Source organism: Saccopteryx leptura, chromosome 3, assembly GCF_036850995.1.
Source record: "Saccopteryx leptura isolate mSacLep1 chromosome 3, mSacLep1_pri_phased_curated, whole genome shotgun sequence".
NCBI classification, from domain to species: domain Eukaryota; kingdom Metazoa; phylum Chordata; class Mammalia; order Chiroptera; family Emballonuridae; genus Saccopteryx; species Saccopteryx leptura.
The window spans coordinates 152,333,646-152,360,669 of NC_089505.1; the positions used below are offsets into that span (position 1 = coordinate 152,333,646).

The following is a 27,024-nucleotide window of genomic DNA, read 5'->3' on the forward strand; positions in this document are numbered from 1 at the left end:
ATATATATTGATTGAAAAGTTACTATTTGTTTAAATCTAATATAGTTTATTAAAAAAAATAATTTTGGGGGGTAGGAGGTGCACTTGCTACTAAATAAAGGAGCGAGAAATGTACAGTGGAAGATGTGTTCATGATCCTTTCAGTTATCCTGGAGACAAACACAGTTTCTTATATATATTTTTACAGTGAGTTCATGATCTACCATCATGTATATTCAATATTTAGAATAGTTTATAGAGGCCTGGCCAGATAGCTTGGTTAGAACATGGTCCCAAAGTGCAGAGGTTGCCGGTTTGATCCCCGCTAGTCGGGGCACATACAGGAACAAATCAATGTTCCTGTCTCTCTCTCTCTCTCTCTCTCTCCCCTTCCTCTCTCTTTAAAAATCAATAAAATATTAAATAAAAATTAAGTAAGATAGTTCATAGAACACCATGTTTTGTTCTATATCTTCTGTATTTTGTTGGAATATATAGCTGCCCCATTCTTAAATGCCTAAAAATACAATAAATTTTTAAATGCTATTCTATGGAAGCCACAACTAGAGCAGAGGCCTACAGACTTTCAATTCCTCTATGAAATGGAGCAGGATAATGAAATATATGTCCATTCTGTAATTTGGATTTCTTTTGTATCAGAGAAGTGCTTCTGTTTTGAATTTTCTCAACTGAAAGTTGAAGCTGTTCTTCTTGACAAGAAAGTAGAGTATTGTGAGTAACAAGTCTTTAAAATCACTTAGGAGCTATACTTTCCTCAACTGACCTAGTGAGTCCACTGTCTGGTTGTGAGCCCAGATTTCTGCCTTTTAATGAATGCTTATATGAGGGTCATAACAATGGGAGTGGAACAGAGGGGACAGGGTCTACAAAACTTGGTAACTGGTTATGAGAGGTGTGGGAAGAGAAGTTAAAGATGACTTCTTGTTTTCTAGTTTGAGAAATTGTAGGCATAGAAGTATGCTATTAGTGAACTTGGGAGAAGCAAGAGTTTTTGCTGTCTTTTTGATATAATCTATACTGCTCAAAAAATTAGGGGATATTTCAAAATGAATATGAAGTGATAAAAAAAATCCCCTAATTTTTGTGAGCAGTATATTTGAGATGCCACCAGAAGGCCCAGTGGAGTCTCTAAATGGGCAGATGGAAATGTGGGCTTAGATTTCTCAAAAGAGGACAGAAATGGAGTTAGAGATTTGGGAGTTATTTGCACATAGGTGATAAAAATGATTTGCTCAGTGGACCTGGCTAGAGAAGGGAAGGTGAAAGAGGCTATTTAATTTTATTTATTTAGCAGAGAATGAATGCTCTCATAAATTATTAAAAAAAAATTTTTAATGTATTCATTTTAGAGAGGAGAGGTGGGGGAGAGAGAGAGAGAAGGTAGAGGAGGAGCAAGAAGCATCAACTCGCATATGTGTCTTGGTCAGGTAAACTTGGGGTTTCGAACTGGCGACCTCAGTGTTCCAGGTTGACGCTTTATCCACTGTGCCACCACAGGTCAAGTGTAATAAATTCTAAAAGGAAAATAAGCTAGTATAAGAAAGAATATATTTCTTAGTTTTTTTTAAATAATTTTTTTAATTTGTTGATTTTAGAGAGGAAGAAAGAAACATTAATTTGTTATTCTATTTATTTATGCATTCATTGGTTGATTCTTTTATTTAAAAAATTTTTTTAAAAGATTTTACAGAGAGAGGAGATGGGGGAACAAGATGTATCAGCTCATAGTTACTTCACTTTAGTAGTTTACGGCTTGCTTGTCATATGTGCCTTGACCAGAAAAGCCCAGGGTTTTGAACCAGCGACCTCAGCATTTCCACATCAATGATCTATCCACTGCGCCACCACAGTCCAGGCCATTGGTTGATTCTTGCATGTGTTCTGACTGGGGATTGAACTTCAGGTAGAAATTATATGAGTTGTTTTGCCAGGAATAGAATTTTATAAATAATTTATAAATATAAAATGTCACAAAATACTATAAAGAAAGAGATTTTTGAAGTAACTTTTGTCCATCTTAATTTTAGGTCCAGAGTGTCAATTCTTGTCATAGCTGTGCTTGTGGCAATTCTAATTCCTGGGACAAAGCAGATGAAGATGATATTAAACTTGTTAATATTCCTGTGACTACTCCTGAGAACTTATACTTGATGGGTAGGAATAACATAATAAATATTTAAGATATTATACTCACATTTAATGTGAAACAAAAAGACTATCAATTGTTCTAAGGGAAGCAACTGTAACAGCAGGAATTTATTCTTTCAGAGTTCTAGAGGTGAGAAGTCTGAAATCTAATCACTGGGTTGAAATCAAAGTGTCATTAGGACCAATCTCCCTCTGGAGCAGGGGTCCCCAAACTTTTTTACACAGGGGGCCAGTTCACTGTCCCTCAGACCATTGGAGGGCCGGACTATAAAAAAAACTATGAACAAATCCCTATGCACACTGCACATATATTATTTTAAAGTAAAAAAACAAAATGGGAACAAATACAATATTTAAAATAAAGAACAAGTAAATTTAAATCAACAAACTGACCAGTATTTCAATGGGAACTATGGGCCTGCTTTTGGCTAATGAGATGGTCAATGTGCTCCTCTCACTGACCACCAATGAAAGAGGTGCCCCTTCCGGAAGTGTGGCGGGGGGCCGATTAATGGCCTCAGGGGGCCGCATGCGGCCCGCGGGCCGTAGTTTGGGGACCCCTGCTCTGGAGGCTCAAGAGACCATCTGTTTCTCGCCTCTGCTAGCTTCTAGGGGCTTCTGGCTTGTGGCCTTCAGATATCAGTTTCTGCCTTTCTCTTCATTTCACCTTCTCTCTTGTGAATATCAGATCTCTCTCTGCCTTTCTCTTATAAATTGTGATTGAATTTAGGGCCCACCAGGTAATCTAGGATAATCTTCCCATTTTAGGATCCTTAATTTAATCATATCTGCAAAGATTCCTTTTCTTTGTAAGATAACATTTACAGGTTTCAGAAACTAGGAGATATCTTTGGGTGGCCATTATTCAGTCTGTTACACTCATTGAACCTAATCTTTTGACTCTTATGTAATGAATATCAGAACCCACTTTACTTACCTTAGTTTATTTAGCTGTCATTTGTATTCTTCTTATATCCAGAGCAGATTTTAAATAAAAGAAGACCTGTTTTGCATCTCAGTATTCCTCTTGGCTTGACCATTAGCATGTCTAGAAAGTCTCATTGGAGCTCAGAAAGAGAACCAGAGAACTGAACACCAAGTCAGATCAAAGACTTTTTCAAATGCTTTTCACTCTTTTTCTCAATTTCAGGCTATATTACTTTTAGTGGAAAGGCATACTAATTAAAAAACAAAATAAAAAAACCTTGATGTAGCCCCAGCCAAGGAGCAGTATTGGGGACGATGACTTGGTAGAAGTGTTGTGTGCCTCTGACTGCATTCCCACAGATGACACAGTCATCTCCAGTGGCACCATAGTAGGTCCTCCTGCCTGTGTGGAAAGATATAAGAGTAGTTCCTTTGCCACCTTTCCAAAGGTCTTCGGAGAATTAAGCTCTCTATGCTTCTAGATTACTGGAACTAGATAATCTACCTCCTCACAGCTTCTGTTGGAATACTGAAGAGAAATAGAGCAAAACTAGAGAAGCTGCCAGGCATCTGAGTATCATAGAATCAGGTTTGGAAAAAGCCCTGTGGATTACCTGGTCACTCACCTATTGTTTCAATTTCCTTTACATAAAAATGACTGGTGACATATATTTGAATTTCTGTTACAGAACTGATGAAATGTGATAGTTTGGGCTATGTTCCTCAGAGGTAAGACCCAGAGAGACAACTCTACTGTTAGATAATTCTTTCTTATGTTCTTAGCCAGAATAATCAGATGGGTAGAGAGTAGATGGAGTGAGGAAAGAATGAAGGAGGTAGAATTGTATAATTTGGAGAAAGGAGAGTAGATGGTGATATACAGTGATTGCCTTCTAAGTGCTTTAATTGTTTTTTTTCCTTTTTTCTTTTATTTCTTCTTTTCTTTTTTTCTTTTGTGTGTTTAAATTTTTTAGAAGGAATATCTGGTAGTGATTCTTTGCTACAAAATATAAAACAAGAAGGGAAGGCCTAAATTGCATTTAAAGAACATTTTATTTTTTTAGAGGTGTAGGTTCTCCAAGTAATTGAAGAAATGATTTTAGAAAAGAAATATTCTTTAACTGTTGTATCTGAAAATCATCTTAAGAATGACTTGTCCAGGTTCTTAAGCAGCTTTTAAAGATTTTTTTCTTTTATTTTTTAGAAAAATTAAAGTTTTGAAATATATTTGTTTTGGTAAGCCTTTTTATTTTTTATTTGGAGAAAAATTCACCTATTTTCTTACATCAACAGGGATATAAAATTCCTACCTGAACTATACTTTGTGGGTTCGTCCTATAATCTTGTAGATTTTTAACTCTGGCCTAGCAATTTATTCATTCAGATCAGCAAGTTGGTATCTTACTTGTTTAAGATACCTTTTAGTGGGAAAAAAATATGGAAAAAACTATATTCTAGATTTCTTTTCCCTTAGCTTTACTCTTTTCCTTCTCAAAACCTTTATAAACCCGATAGCTTCTTATCAACTAGTTTCTTTGATTTACCTATCAGTTTTCTTTTTAACTTATTTTGAAAGATAGTTGTGTGGCTATAAAAATTAGCCACTATTGTTGGACTTTTGATGAATTCATGATGTTGTTCTAGACTGTACATTTCAAACACCATATACATTTGAATTACAGTTAAAAATAAAATGAAAACATGTTAGTCCTTTCTCTCTGGTTTTTGGTTGACTGAAACTATAGGCCCAGAATATATTGGGAAATTAAGGTTCTACTATGAAATGATATGAGAATAAAATTATTCTTTAGAGCCAAAATTATAGTCAGACTGTATTTGCTGTTGATGGTAACTTTATGAAAAATACTTCAGACCCCAGATGATTTTATTTTGGCATTAGATTTGCTTGTTTACAATTGTTCTGTTCTTAACTTTTAGGTATGGAATTGTTTGAAGAGGCATTGCGTCGATGGGAACAAGCTCTGACCTTTCGAAATAGACAGGCCGAAGATGAAGCCTATAGTTCCATTAAATTGGGAGCAGGAGATGCCATTGCTGAAGAAAGTATAGATGTAAGTTTAAGGGTGATTTATTTGAGAATGGTCTCCATAATATTGGAGGAATCATATTTTTTAATGTTGATTTACTGCACTTGCTTTCTATGGCATTTAATAAAACTGTTTATTTTCTCCCCTAGGAGTATTTGGGGTTGTTTCTTATTGGGCTTTTTCTATGCAATTAGATGTTAAATTCCAAATATGCAATTTATCATAAAGTTTCCTGATTTTCTAAGAATGTATACAATTAAGTAGATATGATTTCTAAAGGAATTTTTTTGAGGGGGTACAGACAGAGAGAGACAGAGAGGGACAGACAGACAGGAAGGGAGAGAGATCAATTCCTTGTTGCAGCTGCTTAGTTGTTCATTGATTGCTTTCTCATATGTGCCTTGACCAGGGGGCTACAGCAGACCGAGAGACCCCTTGCTCAAGCCAGCGACCTTGGGCTCAAACTGGTGAGCCTTGCTCAAACCAGATGAGCCCACACTCAAGCTGGCGACCTCAGGGTTTTGAACCTGTGTCCTCCACATCCCAGTTCAGTGCTCTATCCACTGTGCCACTGCCTGGTCAGGTTCTAAAGGAATTTTTAAAAGTCTGTTTTGTGTGTTAGGTTTAATTAAGTTTCATTATATTCATAAAAATCACATAGAGTTAGAGCCGGACTGGTACTTACTAATCATCCGGGCTAGTGATTCTCAGTTTGGGCATGTGTCAGAGTCATCTGAAAGGCTTGATAAACACAGATTTGTTTTTTAAACCTCAGGGTTTTAATTCAGGGGGCTGACGTAAGTACCCTGAGGAGGATTTGAATTTCTAACAAGTTTCCAGATAATATTGATGCTGCTAGTCAGGGACCTTACTTTGAGAATCCCTGATCTAGTCCAACACATAAACTGAGTCCCTAAGAACTGAGATGATTTAGCCAAAGGCACAGCTAGAACCCAGACTTCCTGACTTCTGTCACAGTACACTCACTGCCAAGAGTAGTTGTTTATATCTCTCCCTTTTTTTGCTTTTCATTTAAAAGTGGAAAATATATATATATATATATTTATTTTTTTTTCTTTACAGGGACAGAGAGAGAGTCAGAGAGAGGCATAGACAGGGACAGACAGACAGGAATGGAGAGATGAGAAGCATCAATCATCAGTTTTTCATTGCGACACCTTAGTTGTTCATTGATTGCTTTCTCATATGTGCCTTGACCACGGCCTTCAGCAGACTGAGTTACCCCTTGCCTGAGCCAGCGACCTTGGGTCTAAGCTGGTGAGCTTTTTTTATTTTGCTCAAGCCAGATGAGCCTGTGCTCAAGCTGGCGACCTCAGGGTCTTGAACCTGGTAAAGTGGAAAATATTTTGAAGTTTAACATTAGAATATAATATTTGCTCCGTGCTTTCCCTCCAGGGAGCATACCCATACCTTCCCCTCTTTTCTTCCCCCAAGGCGTGCAATCTCCCCTTTCTCTTTCCTAAGGTCCAAGGGCCCTTCTTTTGCTTCTATAACTTGTTTCCTGAGCTCACGCAGCCCAGCTGGCTCACTTCTCCTATCTCTGTAACTTTTTAAATAAACTTTATCTTATAATTTGGGGGAAAAAAGAACATAAAATGTGCTGTGTGTACATTTTCTCTTTTTATATAGGATATTATTAGTGCTGAATTTATCCATAAACTTGAAGCTCTGCTACAAAGAGCATATCGTCTTCAAGAGGAGTTTGAAGCTACCCTGGGGGCATCTGATCCTAATTCCCTTGCTAATGATATTGGTAAGATGGATATTTTACATGGTTTTTATTAAATGTGTGATTTTCTTTTTTTTATATTCTTGTAATCATTTGTTTAAGTGTATTGATAGGTTTATGTTTTGGGTGTGTTTTTTTTTGTATTTTTCTGAAGTGAGAAGCGGGGAGGAAGAGAGTCAGATTCCCACATGTGCCTGACCAGGATCCCCGCCCAGCATGCCCACTAGGGGGCGGTGCTCTGCCCATCTGGGGTGTTGCTCCCTTGCAACTGAGCCATTCTAGAGCTTGAGGTGGAGGCCATGGAGCCATCCTCAGCACCAGGGCCAACTTTGCTCCAATGGAGTCTTGGCTGTGGGAGGGGAAGAGAGAGACAGAGAGAAAGGAGAAGGGGAAGGATGGAGAAGCAGATGGGAGCTTCTCCTGTGTACCCTGTCTGGGAATCGAACCCAGGACTTCCACACACCTGGCTGATGCTCTACTGCTGAGCCAACTGGCCAGGGTTGGTTATGTATTTTTTAGGAAATAGCCATGAAGAACAGAGTTCTATCATATTTATTGTTTTTTTTTTCCTTTGTTTTATTCAATATTTTTCAAGTACACATAATGTCTTTAAGATATAAATTCAAGTACTTATAGTAGGTAGGATTGTGACTTTATATTAAAATTACATTCTAAGTGGGGTCCTAAGGAGGCTGTGGATGGCCAAGGAAGTACCTGGATTCGAGCTGTTAGAGGCCACAGTCAGACTAGTAGGGGCAGAACACTATAAGGCTTGCAGTCCTGGTGATATTTGACAATGAGGTGGAAGGCTAGTCTGGATGAAGTTGGTGAGACACCAGTTATAGGGCGGACCCAGTGGTGGGGGCGGGGATCTGTGAAAATGGAGCCCACGCTGTTTCACTGGACCTGTGAAGTGAAGATGATGATGACCCTTCTGATCTAGGAGAGATTCCTTCCTCAGTAGGACCAATAATGATACATTAATTAATTGCCTGTTAGGCACTGTTTTAACTGTATCTACTTTTCACAACAAATCTGAGGCAGATAATATTTGAAAGATACACTGATATAACCATGGCCAGATAGTGCGTTTGGTTAGAGCAGTGGTTCTCAAAGTGTGCGCCAGGGTGCACTGCTGCACCCTACGGTATTCCAGAGAAATATGTGCCTGTTGGGGACAAAAACCAACAGGGATTTTGGAGTTTAGATTTCTGGGGGACAGAGGTGTGGGGAATTGGCTGTAAACTGACAGTCTGCCCAACCCCCCACCTCACTTGCCTGATTAGGTTGCAAAAGGCTGTTAAGCTGTGGTGCTGGATTGTTTACACTACCCCCCATGTTCCCCGGAAAGACTGGAGGCAAGTTTCTTTTATCCTTTGTTTGGTGTAAAGTTAAGATGATATGTACGGTGGGGGTTTTGGATTGATGATTAAACATAAGGAATTGTCTCTTGAAACCTTTTGGATTTCTATAAAAGAAGAATATGTGCAATATCTAAAAAAGCTTTGAATATTTTACTACAATTTTCAACATCTTATTTATGTGAATTAGGATTTTCTACCCTCAACACAATTAAGAGTAAAAAGAGAGGAATTCTTCAATGTATTGACAAGGAAATGAGAGTTTGCCTTTCAAATATATGCCCAAACATTAAAGAAAACGCTAGGAGCCTGACCTCTGGTGGCTCAGTGGATCAAGCGTTGACCTGGAATGCTGAGGTCGCCGGTTCAAAACCTCAAAACCCTGGGCTTGCCTGGTCAAGGCACATATGGGAGTTGATGCTTCTTGCTCCTTCCCCCTTCTCTCTCTCTCTGTCTCTCTTCACTAAAATGAATAAATTAAAAAAAAAAAAGAAAGAAATCGCTAGGACACATAAGGCTCATGTTTCTCATAAACACAGGAATGAAAAAACTTAACACATTTGCACCAGGACCTGCTGAATTTACTAAATCTTACTAAGAATGTATCTATATATATAAAAAGGTAACTTTTTTGTCGTATTTTTATTTTTTAACCCCTCTTTTTTATGAATTTTGAAAAGCATAATTCAAAACATGTAACATAAAAATGTTTTTTGAGGCCCTGGCCGGTTGGCGCAGTGGTAGAGCATCAGCCTGGCGTGTAGAAGTCCCGGGTTCGATTCCTGGCCAGGGCACACAGGAGAAGCACCCATCTGCTTCTCCACCCCTCCCCCTCTCCTTCCTCTCTGTCTCTCTCTTCTCCTCCCGCAGCGAGGCTCCATTGGAGCAAAGATGGCCCGGGCGCTGGGGATGGCTGCTTGGCCTCTGCCCCAGATGCTAGAGTGGCTCTGGTCGCAACAGAGCGATGCCCCGGATGGGCAGAGCATCGCCCCCTGGTGGGCAGAGCGTCGCCCCCTGGTGGGCGTGCCGGGTGGATCCCGGTCGGGTCGGGCGCATGCGGGAGTCTATCTGACTGTCTCTCCCCGTTTCTACCTTCAGAAAAATACAAAAAAAAAAAAAGTTTTTTGAGTTTTTTTTATTAATTTTTTAGAGAGTGAGAGAGAGAGAGAGAGAAAGAGAGAGAGAGAGAAGGGGGGAGGAGCAGGAAGCATCAACTCCCATATGTGCCTTGACCAGGCAAGCCCAGGGTTTTGAACTGGCGACCTCAGCGTTTCCAGGTCAACACTTTATCCACTGCGCCACCACAGGTCAGGCATAAAAATGTTTTTTAATGTCAGAATAAATTTAATTTTGTTGTATTTATTTTGTTTAATTACTATAAAAGCATGCTTGGACTTTATATTTTTTTCTTTAGTATTTGACTTAATTATTATAACATTTCTCAGGACCTTTTATATAGTGTGCCTACAATTATTTGCAGGATTTTAAATGCTCTCTGACGTCAAAAAGTTTGAGAACCACTGGGTTAGAGCATCCTCACGAACACATAGGTTACTTGTTGCATCCTTGGTTGCGGACACATACAAGAATAGATTGATGTTCCTGTCTGTCCCTCTCTCTCTCGTTCACCCCCCTTCTTCTCTCTCTAAAATCAATAAAATAAAGATTAAAAATAAAAGATGTATTGGCAAGTTAAGCAACTTGCTCAAAGACAGTTTAGGATTCAAGGCAGGCAACGTGACTTAAGGATATTAGAACCTTAAGGACCCTGGGTGTGGTGGCAGGGTTGGGGTGCCCAGGCTGCCTTCACTTACAGATGTTGGGCTTTGAGAAGTGAGTTCATTATTTGGTCATCAGTGCTCAAGTCTGGCAGCTGATCCAGTCCTGGGATGCCGGGGCCCTGATTCTGCAGTTCCGTGAGTAAGCCAACTGACCTCTCCTTGGCAGCTCTGTAGATTCATAGGACTAGGAGTGGAAATCTGGTTGGTGTAGCATTCTTGACTGACTTTTTTGCTAGCGACTGTCTGCATTGAATCATGTCACAGGGTATACTGTGAGTCGGTGATGAAAGCTGTAAGAATTTAGGACAAAGGTGTTCAAAATAAGGTATGTGTCTGGCTCTTGTTAAAATGCATATGTGGTGTATTGACTCAGGAATTTACGGTCCTTTCTTTTCGGTTTCTCAGAGAAGCTGTAGTTGTAACCTTTGGTAGACAACTAAAACAATTTTGAAATGTCCTCCCATTACAAATATTATGATGAGTGTTGATTCTTTTCAATACATTGGTACTGGCACATATTATACCCTGAAAAGCCTTCACTTGTGGATGGGATAGTGTGGTCTCTTTCTTTACAATCCATTACTAGGCTTTATTTTTCTATATGAGTTACTGTCTCCTAACCTCACTAGATGATAAAGCCCACCCAAGCTGAGATAGAAATTGTTGTTTGGCCTGACCTGTGGTGGCGCAGTGGATAAAGCGTCGACCTAGAAGCTGAGGTCACCGGTTCAAATCCTTGGGCTTCCCTGGTCAAGGCACATATGAGAGTTGTTGATGCTCCTGCTCCTCCCCCCTTCTCTTTCTCTGTCTGTCTCTCTTTCTCTCTCTTCTCTAAAATGAATAAAGTCTTTAAAAAATTACATTCTAAGTGAAAGAATCACAGGGAGAGTGCTGGAGGGAAAAAAAGAATTAACAATATTATAAAAATGGAACATAGACACACCACCTCAAACGTACGTGTAACTCATGGCGTACATTTAAGATATTTAACTCTTTGAGTAGTACGAATGTTCTTGTACGTCCTCGTGCCTCCTGACCATCCAGAGTACGATCGTACCTGTGTAAGGCAACATTAAAAAAAGGCAAATGTATGTTCTTCTTGTTTCCATAAATTTGTTATCAAACAAACATGATTTTAAGTTAATAAAACTGTAACTGGAACTAATTTTATTTTTTGAAAAAAATTCACTCCCAGGGGTCAGTGAGCATGAAAAAAAGTCACTACTCAAAGCGTTAAGTAATTATATTTCTTGGGCCTCATTTTAATTTCAGGCTAGATTTTTATTTTATTTTATTACAAGGACAGAGAGAGGAATAGACAGGGACAGACAGACAGGAACGGAGAGAGATGAGAAGCATCAATCATCAGTTTTTCATTGCAAGACCTTAGTTCTTTGATTGCTTTCTCATATGTGCCTTGACCGCGGGCCTTCAGTGGACTGAGTAACCCCTTGCTCGAGCCAGAGACCTTGGGTCCAAGCTGGTGAGCTTTTGCTCCAAACAGATGAGCCCACGCTCAAGCTGGCGACCTCGAGGTCTCAAACCTGGGTCCTCTGCATCCCAGTTCGACGCTCTATCCACTGCGCCACCACCTGGTCAGGCTCAGGGTAGATTTTGATGTAAGTAGTTAATACATATATACCATTGCCTTTGTTTCCTACTTTGAAGAGAAAAGAACTTTGAGGAGACTTCTTAAGTGAAGTCTTCCAAGGAAAAAAATATTAACATTGCTTCCTCAACTTCTGTAAATGCTCCAAAGAATGAAATAAGACAAAATATATTACATCTCTTTTTGTTAAAAATAATTAGAATCTTTTTATTTAGGATTGTTGTTTTTTAGTTAAAAAAAATAGTTAAGTAGTGTTGAGTTTTTCCATATTTATTTTTGAACTTCAAGTACTGAAAGTGGTTGCATTTTGAGTTATGTGTGTATGTATTTTCAATTTAGGTAAAAGACTTCATTGTACAGACATAGAGCAAGCTGTAGGGAATGGGCATAGATCCTTCACGCCCTCGCCATATGTACCACCCTCCCAGCACTAGGATGTTCATCAGCCTGGAAGCTCTCTGAACCCTGCAGTCTAGTATTCTTTCTTTTTTTGTATTTTTCTGAAGCTGGAAACAGGGAGGCAGTCAGACAGCCTCCCGCATGCGCCCGACCGGGATCCACCCGGCATGCCCACCAGGGGGCGATGGTCTGCCCATCTGGGGCGTTGCTCCGTTGCGACCAGGGCCATTCTAGCGCCTGAGGCAGAGGCCATGGAGCCATCCTCAGTGCCCGGGCCAACTTTGCTCCAATGGAGCCTTGGCTGTGGGAGGGGAAGAGAGAGACAGAGAGGAAGGAGAGGGGAAGGGGTAGAGAAGCAAATGGGTGCTTCTCCTGTGTGCTCTGGCCTGGAATCGAACCCAGGACTCCTGCACACCAGGCCAATGCTCTACCACTGAGCCAACCAGCCAGGGCCAGTCTAGTATTCTTATGGAGGCTTCACTCTGTTGGCACAATTGATTACATCAGCGATTTTTAATCGTTGTGCTGTAGCACACCCACAAGAGGCACACCAGTGAGCTGCAACAATTTTTAAAACATGAAGTACCTAACTATTTAGTCAAGGATGCTGAACTCTTTTTCCTTAGATTGTCAAATAAAAACAATGACAACAGCCAACACAACAATAGCCACCCAGTATGAGTGAATTAAAATTATACCTATTTTTTGCCCTGGGCTAGGTAGCTCAGTTGGTTAGAATGTCATCCAGATATGCCAGTGTTCTAAGTTTGATCCCCAGACCTGGCACATATAAGAATGAACCTATGGCCTGACCGATGGTGGTGCAGATAGAGTGTTGACCTGGGATATTGAGGTCCTAGGTTTGAAACCCCGAGGTCACTGGCTTGAGCATGGGGTCACAGCTTGAGCATAGGATCACAGACATGACCCAATGCTCTCTTGCTTGAACCCAAAGGTTTCTGGCTTGAGCAAGGGCTCACTGGCTCCGCTAAAGCCCCCTGGTCAAGGCACATATGAGAATTAATGAACAACTAAAGTGAAGCAACTATGAGTTGATGCTTCTCTCTCTCCCTTCCTGTCTCTCTCTCTTGCTAAAAAGAAAATGAAAAAAAAAAAAAACACAACTAATGAATGCATAAATAAGTGAAACTACAAATGCTTTATTTTCAAAACATTCTTAAAAACATGTTATAGTCATTTGTGCTTTAAAATTATCCTTGAAAAAGAAATACAGTGTAATACTTGTAATGTACTTCAACCTGACTACATTTATTTCTATAGGAAAAAAGCTTTGAAATAGGCAGGGTTTGAATTGTGTTTTAAGGCATAAATCCCTTGCATAAAATGTAACCTGTATTTTCTAATTTGCCTTTTGCCATATTTTGTACTGGTGTTTCCTTAACCATTCTGATTTAGTGAATAATCATTATTAGATATATTTCTATGTTTGGTCTTACATACCAAAAGCTTATTCCTGGCTAAAACAATAGTTATTTATTCTATTTTTCTTATCATAAAATGAAGTGAAATTTGAACTAATTCCGTAACGATAAAAAAGTTAAATAAAAATTAAAATGTAAGATTTAAAAAAAACATTTTTTTCCCTTCACTTATGAAACTGTTCAGTGTTAAATGGGAGGTGTTGAAATCACTAGAGGGCAGCACATTTGATCTACATATTAGATTCCTATGACTCATAAATGCCATTCTGTGCTGCTCCAAGCATTGGAAGTTAAATTTAGGTCACCACTCTTTTACTGGCATGATTTTTATACACCTGTTACTGTAATTCAGAGTGAGACAGAGATACGTACATATCGTTGATGTAAATTTCCATTAGTGTACAAGTTCTTCTAGCTAATAGAATAGCATCTAGAAGTGTTACACTTACTTGTAGTTTCTGTTTTTCAGTACTTGTTAATTTACAATTTTGTTATTGTAATTTTTAAAGGCTCAACAAAAATACTCCAATATGATTTCAATTATAGACAGTACAGTTTAGTGGTTAAGAATGTAGGCTTTAGAATAAACAGACATGGATTCTAATCCTGGGACTACCACTCTTGCTAGCTATGAAACCTAAACAAGCCTTGATCTTTCTTAGATTTAACTTCTTTAGCTATAAGGTGGAGGACAGTAGTACGATTAACTTTATAGAATTAAGAGGATTAAATGAGTAACGTCTGTATCATATTTTAGTATATTCACAACACTTGTTCTCTGTTTCTATTATAGTTATATTCTAGAGTTTTTGAGGCCTTTTCTAAGATTATTTTTAAATTGCCTGGTTCTAGGTAGATGGATATTACGTGGTTATAACCTGTTTTACTAGTCAATCATATTCTCCAGACAACTTTCATTTTTTCTGGAAATGTATTGATTTTCCTCACATTGGTAGTAACATAAATTTGCATTTCCTGAAACAAGGTATTTAAGCCATATTTAAAGTTACCGGTACTTATTCAAGAAAGTAGATAGGATACTTTTTATAAATCCACTGTTTTCTGTGTTAGAAAACTGTCATGTAAAGATACTTTACAAAAGTATTTATTCTAGATGTATCTAAGATTATTGGCTTTCCTTAATCCCCAATCTTGCCATATGGAGAGGAGAAAAACAAAAAATGATCATGGTATACTCCTCCTTGCCAGCACATCCAGTTATTTAGCAATTCTCTTGATTCTGCCGCCATGATCGAGTTCTCATTCCTTCTTTTTCCTCTGCAGCCTCAGTATAATTTGCTTGGATTTAATGGTCTCCTGCCTCCGGTCTCACTCCCCACTACATCTGTGCTTTGTTTTGGAGTTACCTGCTTGGTACAGAACTCTCATCTTGTTACTGCCAGGTTCTCAGACCACTTTTCTGACCTGCTTTACTTTTTTCCCCGTATTATCCAGCTAATCTAAATAAGGTCTTTTCCAGAAATTCTTCTCTGAGATTTAGTTGAATAATCGACTTCAGGCTTTTAGTAAATTTTTCTTGGTTTTCTTTTTTGCATTCTTTTTTCTTTTTTTTTTTTGTGACAGAGAGAAGGTGCGCGCGCGCACGAGAGAGAGATAGATAGGGACAGACAGACAGGAAGGGAGAGAGATGAGAAGCATTAATTTTTTGCGGTACCTTAGTTCATTGATTTCTTTCTCATAATGTGCCTTGACTGGGGGGCTACAGCAGCCATCTTGGGCTCAAGCTGGTGAGCCTTGCTCAAACCAGATGAACCTGCGCTCAAGCTAGCAACCTCGGGGCTTCGAACTTGGGTCCTCTGGTCCCAGTCCAACGCTCTATCCTCTGCGCCATCACCTGGTCAGGCTCTTTTTTGCATTTGTTTGCTGATGCTGTTTCGTGGCATAATTCATCACGCTCTGAACCAGTTTTTCTGATTATGGAACACAACTCTGTTCAAAGTTACTTCCTCTGTGCATTTTACTTTGTTCTTCAAGCAAGTGGAAACCTCTTGGACCTTTCTCTGTTCCATAATACTGGCATGTTTTGGTCTTGTGCGTACTATTTAAAGATTAATTAGTCTATCTGGATTCTGAATAAATTGAGTATACAAAAAGAGCCAGATTCTGATTATAAAATAGCATTAACTTCATTTTGCTAATGGCTGTATTGGAATATGTGTTAAAGCTTTCTACACTTACTCCTTCACCCTTAAACAATTCTTTGAAGAAGAGGTGAGAATGCCAAGCAAATTCTAGTACACTTACCCAGCCACCTGCGGAAGGATTCCCTGCCTGCCTTATAGTCCCTGCCAGTACTTGTCCAGCTCAGCAGAGGGAGATCCAGCACAGAAGTGAGAGGTTAGCAGACCTACGCCTAACACGAGGGGGGTGGGGCGGAATGCTAATGCACACCAAGAATCATGTAGTGAACAATGACTATATCTCATTTTTTTCTGTTAGCCTTAATGACACTCAGGTTCTCAACATTAGCTAAATTACCCTTGTCATATGGAGCAGCAAAAGAATAGGTAAAGGTAACAACTTTAAGTATTAAATCAGCATAGCTTCTTCCTGGAGGATGGAGTGGAAGTGAGTGGAAGTCCCATATAAAATATGAAATTGTGGGAGGTTTAATGGTTTCCTCAATATCATTGGTTATTTTAGACAGTACATTATAATTATTTATGTACATAATCAGTCCCTTATATTTGAGCTTTAATACCTTGTGGGCAGATGGAGTATTTAATTTTGATCTTTTCAATGCCTCATACTGTGGGTACACTGTAGTATAGATACCGAGTAGGTCTGCAGATCTTAACAAGATGTTTATCAGAATCACCTTTGTTAGGTTTTCAACAACATGAATTCCTGAGCTTTGCTCCAGATCTACTGAATTTGAAACTTTGGGGTTGGGACTGGCAAATACATTTGTATTTAATAGTTTAGTAGGTGATTCTTATGTGCATTTCTGTTTAAGAGGCCTTAAAGTAATATGAATAACAGATATAAGGATGGATAAGATAGATAAGGTGGGTGACATTAAGATTTTCTGCAATACATTTATGTAAATTGGTGTTATTTCAGTTTATTATTAAATATAGAACTTTATTTTTAGTTAAGAGGAAAATTAACCAAAATAATTTCTTTAAAAGATATGAGGAAAATGTAATGTATGATTCCTGGCTGTTTTCATTTTAGCCTTAAATATATAGTTAAAGCACTGCTACCCATAAGTCTGTTTTCTATCAGAAACTGCTAGTAGTTTTATTCCTTTTTCTTTTCCTCTCTATAGAGGATTCTCAAGCCTCTATAGCTGTAAGGTTTGTTATTATTTATTTAAGTTCCCATGCCTTTTTGTTCTCAACAGAATGAAAGACTAAGCATAAAAAGTATAGAGAATATTTTTTGAAGTTTTATCAAATAGTAGCATTTTGCCACCTATGCTTCAGATTGTTAAAATAATGAAGTATATTATTGCAGGTATATTTGAAGTAACTCATGAACCTTTCCCTGATTCTGTTTCTGTCTTTTTCAGTTATTTTGATGCTTATCAAAGACCTTTACCTATACTTACATAGATCATGTTTCAGTGAATGTGCTTGCATATGTCTGTCTGTATGTGCACGTTTCTAGGCATTACTTCAGGACAGTTTTTTAAACTGGTGGTTTTGATGTGTTAGTAGTCATGAAATCAGTGTAGTGAGTTGCAGCCAACATTGAAAAATATATAAAGTTGCCTGACCAGGGAGTGGCACAGTGGATAGAGTGTCAGCCTGGGACATTGAGGACCCAGGTTTGACCCTGAGGTCTCCGGCTTCCGCGTGGGCTCACCAGCTTGAATGTGGGGGTCACTGGCTTGAATGTGGAATCATAGACACGACCCCATGGTTCCTGGCTTGAATCCAAAGGTCAGTAGCTTGAAACACAAGGTTGCTGGCCTGAACCCAAAGTTACTGGTTTGAGCAAGGGGTCACTGGCTCACCTGGAGCCCCCTAGTCAAGGGACATATAAGAAAGCAATCAATGAACAGCTAAGGTGCTGCAACTAGGAGTTGATGCTTCTTATCTCTCTCCCTTACTGTGTTTTGTCCCTTTTTTTCTCTTTCTCGCTAAAATATATGTATGTGTATATATATATATTACATAGTGTATATATACACACATGTGAGTGCATTATATATATCTGTAAAATACATGCACACATATATTTGTATATACACTGTATGTTAGTTTTATGAATCTTCTGTTTTGTTTATGTATTCATATATTTTTGTCTACTGCGTTTCAAAATGCATTTATTACTTTGAGTTACAAACAAGAATGACAGCCACTGCTGTAGATGTAGAATTGATGGATTATCAATTATGCTTGTCTTTAGCTTTAGCAGAAGCACCCAATCACTCTCTAAAGTATTTGTACCAATTTCAAGTTCCATTAGCAGTGTATGAGATTTCCTTCTTATGTCTTCACTTTGTTTAATGTCTGTCTGGTTGCAGCAAGATTTTTAATTTTGTTGTTACACATTTATCAATCTTTCCTTCACAGTTTGTGCTTTTTTGTATTGTTTAAAAGGTATAAAGGTAATTATTTCATGTTTTCTTTAGAAAGTCTTGCTTTTTTCATAGTTAGGAGTTTTTTTAAAATCTTTTTTAAAAAGATTTTTTATTATTGATTTTTAGAAAGGAGGGAGAAAGAGGGGCAATGGGAGAGGAGCAGGTATGTGTCTTGACCAGGGAATCCCAGGGTTTTGAAACAGCGACCTCAGTGTTTCAGGTCAACACTGTATCTACTGCGCCAGTGCAGGTCAAGCCATATTTAGGTTTTTAATCTGCCAGGGACTGGTTTTTAAAACATGTACTATTATTACTATTTTTTTTTTTAACATTTGGAGAACTAGTTGCCTCAACACAATTCACTGACTAATATATCCTATTCTAGCTGATGTGAAATGCCCCCTGTCCTATATCAGGTTGTCTTAGATATGTGTCTTTTTAGTTTATTTGTTCCTGCATTTGCTTCACAGTATCTTAATTACTGTAGCTTTATATAGTTTTATGAGTCTTGACACCTGGCAGGATGAGCCGACTCACTGTGTTTTCTTTTAGGAGTTGCCTGGGCTCTTCTTAGCCCTTGCCTTTGCATGCAGTTTAGGACACTGTGTCAAGTTTCATGAAGACCCCTCCTGGGATTTGATTATCATATTGCATTTATAGGTCAGCTTGTGGAAAAATTTAGATTTTTATAATATTAATGTTTTCATCTATGAACGTGGTATGGTTCTTTATTTACTTAACTCTTATATCTTTCATAACATTTTGTAATTTTCTCCATGGAGGTCTTATATATTTTTATTCCTAGGTTTCTTATAGTTTTTTTTTTTTTTTTTGGTCAGTGTCTTTTTAAATTTACATTTTGTAATATTTTTTTACTGGTATCTAAATATTATCAAAAACCCTTCTGAATGCTTATTAGTTCTACCACCAATTGATCATAGGTTCTTTTGGAATTTTTATCTAGATCACATATTTGTGGATGATAACATGTTTCTTTTTATTTCTTTTCCAACCTTTATGCTTCTTCCCCTTCCCCCTCCTCACACTGTGTGCCTTACATGTGATGAAATAAGGGCTAAAGCATTTCTGTAGGTTACCTCTGGTCTGAGTGGCCAATTAAAACTTTTTCCTTTGGCCCTGGCCGGTTGGCTCAGCGGTAGAGCGTCGGCCTGGCGTGCGGGGGGACCCGGGTTCGATTCCTGGCCAGGGCACATAGGAGAAGCGCCCATTTGCTTCTCCACCCCCGCCCCCTCCTTCCTCTCTGTCTCTCTCTTCCCCTCCCGCAGCCAAGGCTCCACTGGAGCAAAGATGGCCCGGGCGCTGGGGATGGCTCCTTGGCCTCTGCCCCAGGCGCTAGAGTGGCTCTGGTCGCGGCAGAGCGACGCCCCGGAGGGGCAGAGCATCGCCCCCTGGTGGGCAGAGCGTCGCCCCTGGTGGGCGCGCCGGGTGGATCCCGGTCGGGCGCATGCGGGAGTCTGTCTGACTGTCCCTCCCCGTTTCCAGCTTCAGAAAAATACAAAAAAAAAAAAAAAATTATTTAAAAAAAAAAACAAACAAAAAAAAAAACAAAAACTTTTTCCTTTGCCTGACCTGTGGTGACATGGTAAATAAATCGTGACTTGAAATGCTGAGGTCACTGGTTCAAAACCCCAGGCTTGCCCAGTCAAGGCACACGCGAGAAGCAACTACGAGTTGATGCTTCCTGCCCCTCCCAACCCTGCCTTTCTCTTGTCTCTGCTCTCTAAAATCAGTAAAGAATTTTATTAAATCTTCAGAAAACAATCTTTTGAAGCAGTTAGAAAGTAGTACAGGTTAGTATACCTCTTAGGACTCAGAGCCTAACCTCCTTCCACAAAGTAGAAGATCCGTCTTTTAATTTGTCCTTCCCATCTCCATTCTTTCCCATACTTCCTACCTGAAGGGCCCTCAGCCTGATTAAGGGCCTAAGAATTTAAAAGTAACAAGTTTGGTTTGGGTCTTGCAGTTAGTCTTTGGTAATCTGTTGCTGTTTTTTTGCTAAAATATCTGAATATGATTTTATTTATCATTCATATGGAGATTCTTATATGATAGATATTAGGTAAAAGGAAGATAAGTAAAGTACTCTTTTCTGCATGATATTATTTTTCCTTTTAAGTAAATAATTTTATAAACTTTGAAAAGTGGTTATAACCTGACCTGTGGCGGCGCAGTAGATAAGGCGTTGACCTGGAACGCTGAGGTCACCAATTAGAAACGCTGGACTTGCCTAGTCAAGGCACATACAGGAAGCAACTACTACGAGTTCATGCTTCCTGCTTTTCCTCCCACTTTCTCTTTCTTTCTCTTCCTCTCCTACTACCCCCCCCAAAAAGTCAATAAATAAAAAAGGGAAAAAAAAGAAAAGTGACTATAAATGGTAGATTCGCAAATGTTTGTTTCAGTGTTTTAATTTAAATTACACATCTATGGTATATATGTAATTTTTTTACATATCAAATATTACACAATAAAAGTATATATTTCATATTAAGTAGAAATTTATGTTATTATCTGAGTTATTTTGGTAAAAATTAGACTTTAGTTGGTCATAAGCATTAGTGAGAGATTGGTAGAAAACGGATTAAAACAACACCAAGAATGATTTATACTAGGAGACGTCTGTTATTATATCAGGCAGGGTACGCATCATTACGTGCTTTGGTAGTTTATTTCAATATTTGTACATTAAGAAATTGATTCTTTACTCACTTTGGTTGGCAGTACCATATTGCTTATTTTAATACCTGTGTAAAAATAAACATGATTAAAACAAATGAGGTTTGCTTATAGTTTCCTGGTGACATTATTTAGTTGCTATGGTTTATTTGAATATAAATGCAGGTTTATAAATCTACACTTTCTTTAGATTTCTTCTAAAATTAATTGGACTTCATAGTTTGTATGCTTACATTTTCTGTATTTCTGACAGAAGTATTAACAGAAAACCCTTAGGGCATAATTTTAATAAATATTGTTTTTTTGGCTAAAGGAAAGGACTTTGAAATTCTTTCATTTGATGTGTAGAAATAAATTTAGCCCTTAAAAACAAACCAGGAATTTTGACAGCTCAACAGCTTTGTTTTGCATATTTCAGATATGTGTTTAGGCCTCTTCATAATCTATATATTTTTAACAGAACGAACTCATAGACTCTTAGGTCTGGATCATTTAGCAAACATTTGATTGCCTAGTACATTGGTTCTCAAACTTTTTGAAGTCAGGGAGCATTTAAAACCCTACAAATAATTGTAGGCTCACTATATGCAAATTTCTGAGAAATATGTTATAATAATTAAGTCAAATATTAAAGAAAAAAATATAAAGTCGAAGCGTGCTTTTATGATAATTAAACAAAATAACGACAAAATTAAATTTATTCTGACATTAAAAAACATTTTATGTTACATTTTGAGTTATGCTTTTTAGAATTCATAAAAAAGAGAGGTTAAAAAATAAAAAGTTATCTTTTTATGTATATAGATACATTCTTAGTAAGATTTAGTAAATTAGGCAGGTCCCGGCATAAATGTGTTTTTTTTTTCATTTTGTGTTTATGAGAAACATGAGCCTGATGTGTCCTAGCAATTTCTTCAATGTTTGGGCATATATTTGAAAGGCAAACTCTCATTTCCTCATAAATACATTGAAGAATTCCTCTCTTTTTACTCTTAATTGTGTTGAGTGTAGAAAACCCCCACCATACATATCATCTTAACTTTACACCAAACAAAGGATAGAAGAAACTTGCCTCCAGTCTTTCTGGGGAACATGGGGGGTAGTGTAAACAATCCAGCACCACAGCTTAACAGCCTTTTGCAACCTAGTCAGACTAGTGAGGTGGGGGTTGGGCAGACTGTCAGTTTACAGCCAATTCCCCACACCTCTGTCCCCCAAAAATCTAAACTCCAAAAATCCTGTGGTTTTCTTGTTCCCAACAGGCACATATTTCTCTGGAATACCATAGGCCCCACCTAGAAGTCTTCTAGGGTGCACCAGTGTGCTCTGGCACACACTTTGAGAACCACTGGCCTAGTATATTCCAAGCATGGCATAAGACTCTAGAGAAAAAAATGAAGAAGATTTCATCCTTGCTTTTGGGCAACAGAGAGTAGTTTTGGCAATAGGCATTAAGATTATATGGCTCAGGAGAGTAAGTGCTGTAATAGTGTGTTTTGAAAGTGCTCTGGACTTTGGCTGACGGGTATCCAACATAATCAACAGTTCAAAAGCTATAGAAATGTTTACCTGTAACCTGTTTACTCTTTTTTTTTTTTTGTATTTTTTTGAAGTTAGAAGCAGGGAGGCTGTCAGACAGATTCCCACATGTGCCCGACTGGGATCCACCCAGCATGCCCATCAGAGGGCAATGCTCTGCTCATCTGAGACATTGCCCCATAGCAGCTGGAGCCATTCTAGCGCTTGAGGCGGAGGCTATGGAGCCGTCCTCAGTGCTTGGGCCAACTTTGCTCCAATGGAGCCTTGGCTGCAGGAGAGGAAGGAGAGGGGGAAGGGTGGAGAAGCAGATGAGTGTTTCTCTTATGTGCCCTGTCCGGGAATTGAACCCGGGACCTCCACACGCCACACTGAGCTGACTTTCTACCACTGAGCCAACCGGCCAGGGCCAACCTATGTACTTTTATTGATTAATGCACCCCGTTAAATTTAATTTTCAAAAAAAAAAAAAAAAAGATTATACATTTAGAAGGTGCTGTGGAAACACCAAAGAAAAGCATGTGATTATTCATGGAGGACTCAAGGGAGACTTTGTAGGTGTGAGACTTGAAGAAAGAAGGTTCACTAGGAAGATGATCGAGAAAAGGCCATTCCAAGTAGAGGGAGCAATATGACGCTGTATAATAGAGCCTGTTTAGTGAACTTAGGTAACTTGTTAGATATGTCTTGGGAACATAATATAAGTAGGAGAGTGGTGGGGGAAAACCTAGAAAGGTGGGCAGGTGGTGATAGATCATGAAGGTCCTTTTGTGTTTTGTACCTTTAGGCAAAAGGGAGCCCCTGAGAATAAGAAATCATAATCAAATTTACATGTTTTCAGGAGATTGTGGAAGGGTTGACTAGAACAGTTTAAATATTTTATTCATCATTCTGTTTTTTATGAGAGGATTTCATTGAGTTAGTGAGGCATCTTCTAAGGAAAAGTTAGAGATTGTTCCAGCCTATTACAGATTTCACAAATTCTCTGGCAGAGCATAGGAAAAGCTGCAAAGTGGGACCTCCTGACCGTGGGAGAGATGTTACTCTCCCTTTTTGGTAAGCAGCCAGATAGCGTGTTTAGCAATATTGAGAGAGCTTGGCAGCGAGAGCAAATACCTCAGCCTGTCATCTTGAGTCATATGTCAGACAGCCCACAGTTGACACTTGAAGACCTTGTCCTTTTCCTTTTGTGCACAATCACTGTGGTCGGAGGATAAATTCCCTGAGGGTTTATTTTTAGGGAGTGACATGAATTACAAGCTTAACTTGTATACTCAGACCTCTAAATATACAGAGTGCAAATTGTAGAACATATGAGAAATTTGGCCTAGTAATTTTCTCTCATGCATTAAGGCTTATAATCTTAATTTCATAGTATTTAATAATACTACAAAGTGAAGTCTAACTGGTATTACATGCAAGTTAAAACAGGTTCAGATATGAAAGCAGTATGAAAATTGCAGCGGTGTCAGAAACAAGGGAGAAGCCTGCCACTTGCCTTTGCCTTTCTATATTTAAGTTACATCTGATCAGCTTGGATATCTAAACCCAGGATCTACACTCACCCATACAAGTCCTTTGCATGATTTAGAAAAAGTTTTATGTGGCCCCTTGGGAAGGGTACCTCTGTGAAAAGAAAAAGGTTCACCTTCTGGGAAGATGCAGGTCCAGGGATGAGCCGGGTTTCTGCTGCCACTTGGCACGTTGGCCAGGCCTTTGTGTAGTGTAGTGACCAGCTATTTGGGGTAGCCTTGTTACAGTCTCTATAACTGCAGACCTACCCGTGATTACTTCTTGCTACACTTTGAGTTATACGTAGACAGTGCTGTTAGTCCTTTCTGTTTCCTTCTATTACTCATTTTGCATTGGCAGCTGTATTTCCCAGTTAGGAATCATAATTGTTACGTTGGCCAATCATGGCAGATACGATGTTGTGAACAGTAGGGAAAGCCAGTTGCGCTACATCTACATGACAGAGAGTGCCTTTTGGGTAGTGCCATGGTAGCAGGCTGTGATTGTACATGTATTATTTCACATGGGCAAAACTGTATGAGCCATAACACATCAAGAACTGATCAGTTCTTTCTTTTGTTTCAGTGGATTTCATTGTTAACTCTTTTCAATATTAAGGTACATTGAAAGGAAAATCAAGAAACTACATCTTACCTTTTCACTTCCTGAAATTGTGTTGTTTTTTATTTTTATATTCAACTCTAGTATTTCCTCTCTCTCAAACTATACTATAGCATTTTAAAACAAATAGAATACAAAAATTATTCACAACATGGGTGGGACAGGTAGTTATACAAATACACAGAGTAGTGACGGTTTTCTAGATTTTTTAATTATTTTAACAGATTATGGCATACTTTGGAAAATAGCTTATCTTGTGAACAGCAGGAACTTTCCCATTTTTTCTTAAGTGAGAAGCGGGGAGGCAGAGAGACAGATTCCCACATGCGCCCTGACTAGGATCCACTCAGCAAGATCCTATGGGGCAGTGCTCTGCCCATCTGGGGCTGTTGCTCCATTGCTCGGCATCTGAACTCTTTTAGCACCTGGGGCGAGGCCATCGAGCCATCCTCTATGCCTGGGGCCAGCTTGCTCCAACTGAGCCATGGCTGTGGGAGGGGAAGAGAGAGAAAAAGGGGAAGGGTGGAGAATCAGACACTCTCTTCTCCTGTGTGCCCTGACCAGGAATCGAACCCAGGACATCCACACACCAGGCCAATGCTCTACCCCTGAGCCAACTGGCCAGGGCCCCCATTTTAAATAAAATCATAAAAAAGACAAGGTTCCAAGCCATATTTAAATGGCTAAAAGTCATCTGGATAATAGCTGCTGACATAGAAGTCAGATGATATTGAGACATTGGCAGACTTCCTTTTCATGCTGGTGTTACAAAACCCACAGTGGACAGTCTGGATTTTAAAAGGAGAGTGGCATCTTTGGAATCTCCACTAGAATCTGCTGAGGTTAAAATAGGCCTGATGCCTTCTAAGCAACAGAAAATAGAATGTGCCCAGTGATGGTGAAAGTGAGGCCTGCAGAAAACCCACTTGCAATGGTTTAAAGAAATAGATCCAGGCCAGAAATTCCAGTTCCAGGGTTGAAGTGTCGTCTAGTTTTTTCTTTTTTAAATTTTCAAACAAATTGTGTTTTGGAAAAAACTTAAGTAATATGTGAATTAGAAAATTGTGAAAGAAAGAGAAAGGCTTGAATCCAGTCAGATTTTTGGCCTATAATATGTAACTATTTAGTTAAAAGTAAACATACTTTTAGTGTTCTTCCAAAGAAAAACATAGTTTATACATGAATGTTTTAAAAGTTCTGTGTGGTTGACACAGGTAAATGTTTTTTAAAAATTTTAGATTTATAATTTTAAAAGCTTCAGGGAAAGAAAGAGCTACCCTGTCAAGTGCCAGTGTGGTAACTTACGGCACATGTAAAAAATATTATTATTGAGATAAGAATCCATATGTGCCCCAGCTGCTATCCACCCAGCAAGCCCCCTAAGGGCTATGCTCTACCCATCTGGGCTCGTGTTCGCTCTGTTGTTGGGCAACTGAGCCATTTCTAGCACCTGTGGTGGGGATGGTCAGTTTTTAGTTTATATGAAAAATTTAAGTGTTTACAATGCATTCCTTGCTCTATTAATAACTGTAGGGACCATCAGAAAAAAGAATTAAGGAAAAAGAAAGTAAAGAGAAGGCAAATATATGGTGATGGAAAATTATTTGACTTTGGGTGATGGGCACGCAACACAATCAACAGTTCAAATGCTATAGAAATGTTCACCTGAAACCTATGCTCTCTTATTGATCAGTGTCACCCCCATTAAATTTAATTTCTAAAAAAAAAAGTAAAGAGAAAAATCTGAGAAAGTTCATACGTTTCAATTGTATCAGTCCAGACTAGATTAGACATACTGTATCACTAGACAAACAGACTGCATATTCAGGAAATAGTTAAATAAAAATTCAAATAGTATATTAAATGAATAGCTAACATGTATTGGATACTTACTTTATATATATTAACTTGTTTATTTCTCACACACCTTTATGAGGTAGATTCCCACTACCTCAAGTCCCCCATTTTCCAAACAAGAACACTGATGAACTGAGAAAGTAAGAAATTTACCCAAGGTTACACAGCTAATAAGTAGCAGAGTCAGAATTTGAAGCAAACCCATGATTTTAACACTTGTGCTGTACTGCCTCACATAGAAGCAAAAAAGTAGCTGATTTTTGGAGGACATTTACAGGGGATAGTACTTGAGCTGCAAATTATAAAGCAATATGTGTTCTTGTGTTGCATGGGGCAAAGGATCAGAGGAGAGCAAATTTGTGTGTTGGAAAAGATGTGAGAGGAACCAAAAACTTGAGTAAATGCATGTGGCAGTAGTGATACAAGCAAGAAATGTTAGCACTTACTCTGTGGCAAGGACAGTGCCTCCACAAATATCTCATTTAATCCTTATGATAATTCTGTGAAATCGATATTGTTATCCCTAATTTACCCAGATAGTAAATAGCAAAGCTAGGATCAGAATCCAAATGCTTGCTGGCTGACTCCAAAGCTCAAGCTTTTAACCATTACATTACTCTAGCAAGTGGGAATGTGTAATAAGTGTACTCATTTAAAGCTGAGGGATGTTTCAGTCATTAACAGAAAAGAAGATTAGATAGGTAGGGTGGACAGAGATATAGAAAGCTTTGAACACCAGACAAGAAGCCATTGATGATTTTGATTAGGAAATGGCCTTTTTGTT

At 38.6% G+C, this 27,024-nt stretch overlaps 1 protein-coding gene across 2 annotated transcripts in view; it reads left to right on the forward strand.

Annotated features, from left to right (window-relative positions):
* Nucleotides 1-27,024, forward strand: part of MIGA1 (mitoguardin 1) — an 89,162-nt gene that overhangs the window by 20,701 nt on the left and 41,437 nt on the right. For both annotated transcript variants that reach the window (XM_066376601.1, XM_066376600.1), the window contains 3 exons: nucleotides 2,028-2,154; nucleotides 5,014-5,147; nucleotides 6,774-6,897. In XM_066376601.1, coding sequence (XP_066232698.1) covers nucleotides 2,028-2,154; nucleotides 5,014-5,147; nucleotides 6,774-6,897 — 385 coding nt within the window. The remainder of the gene's footprint in view (nucleotides 1-2,027; nucleotides 2,155-5,013; nucleotides 5,148-6,773; nucleotides 6,898-27,024) is intronic.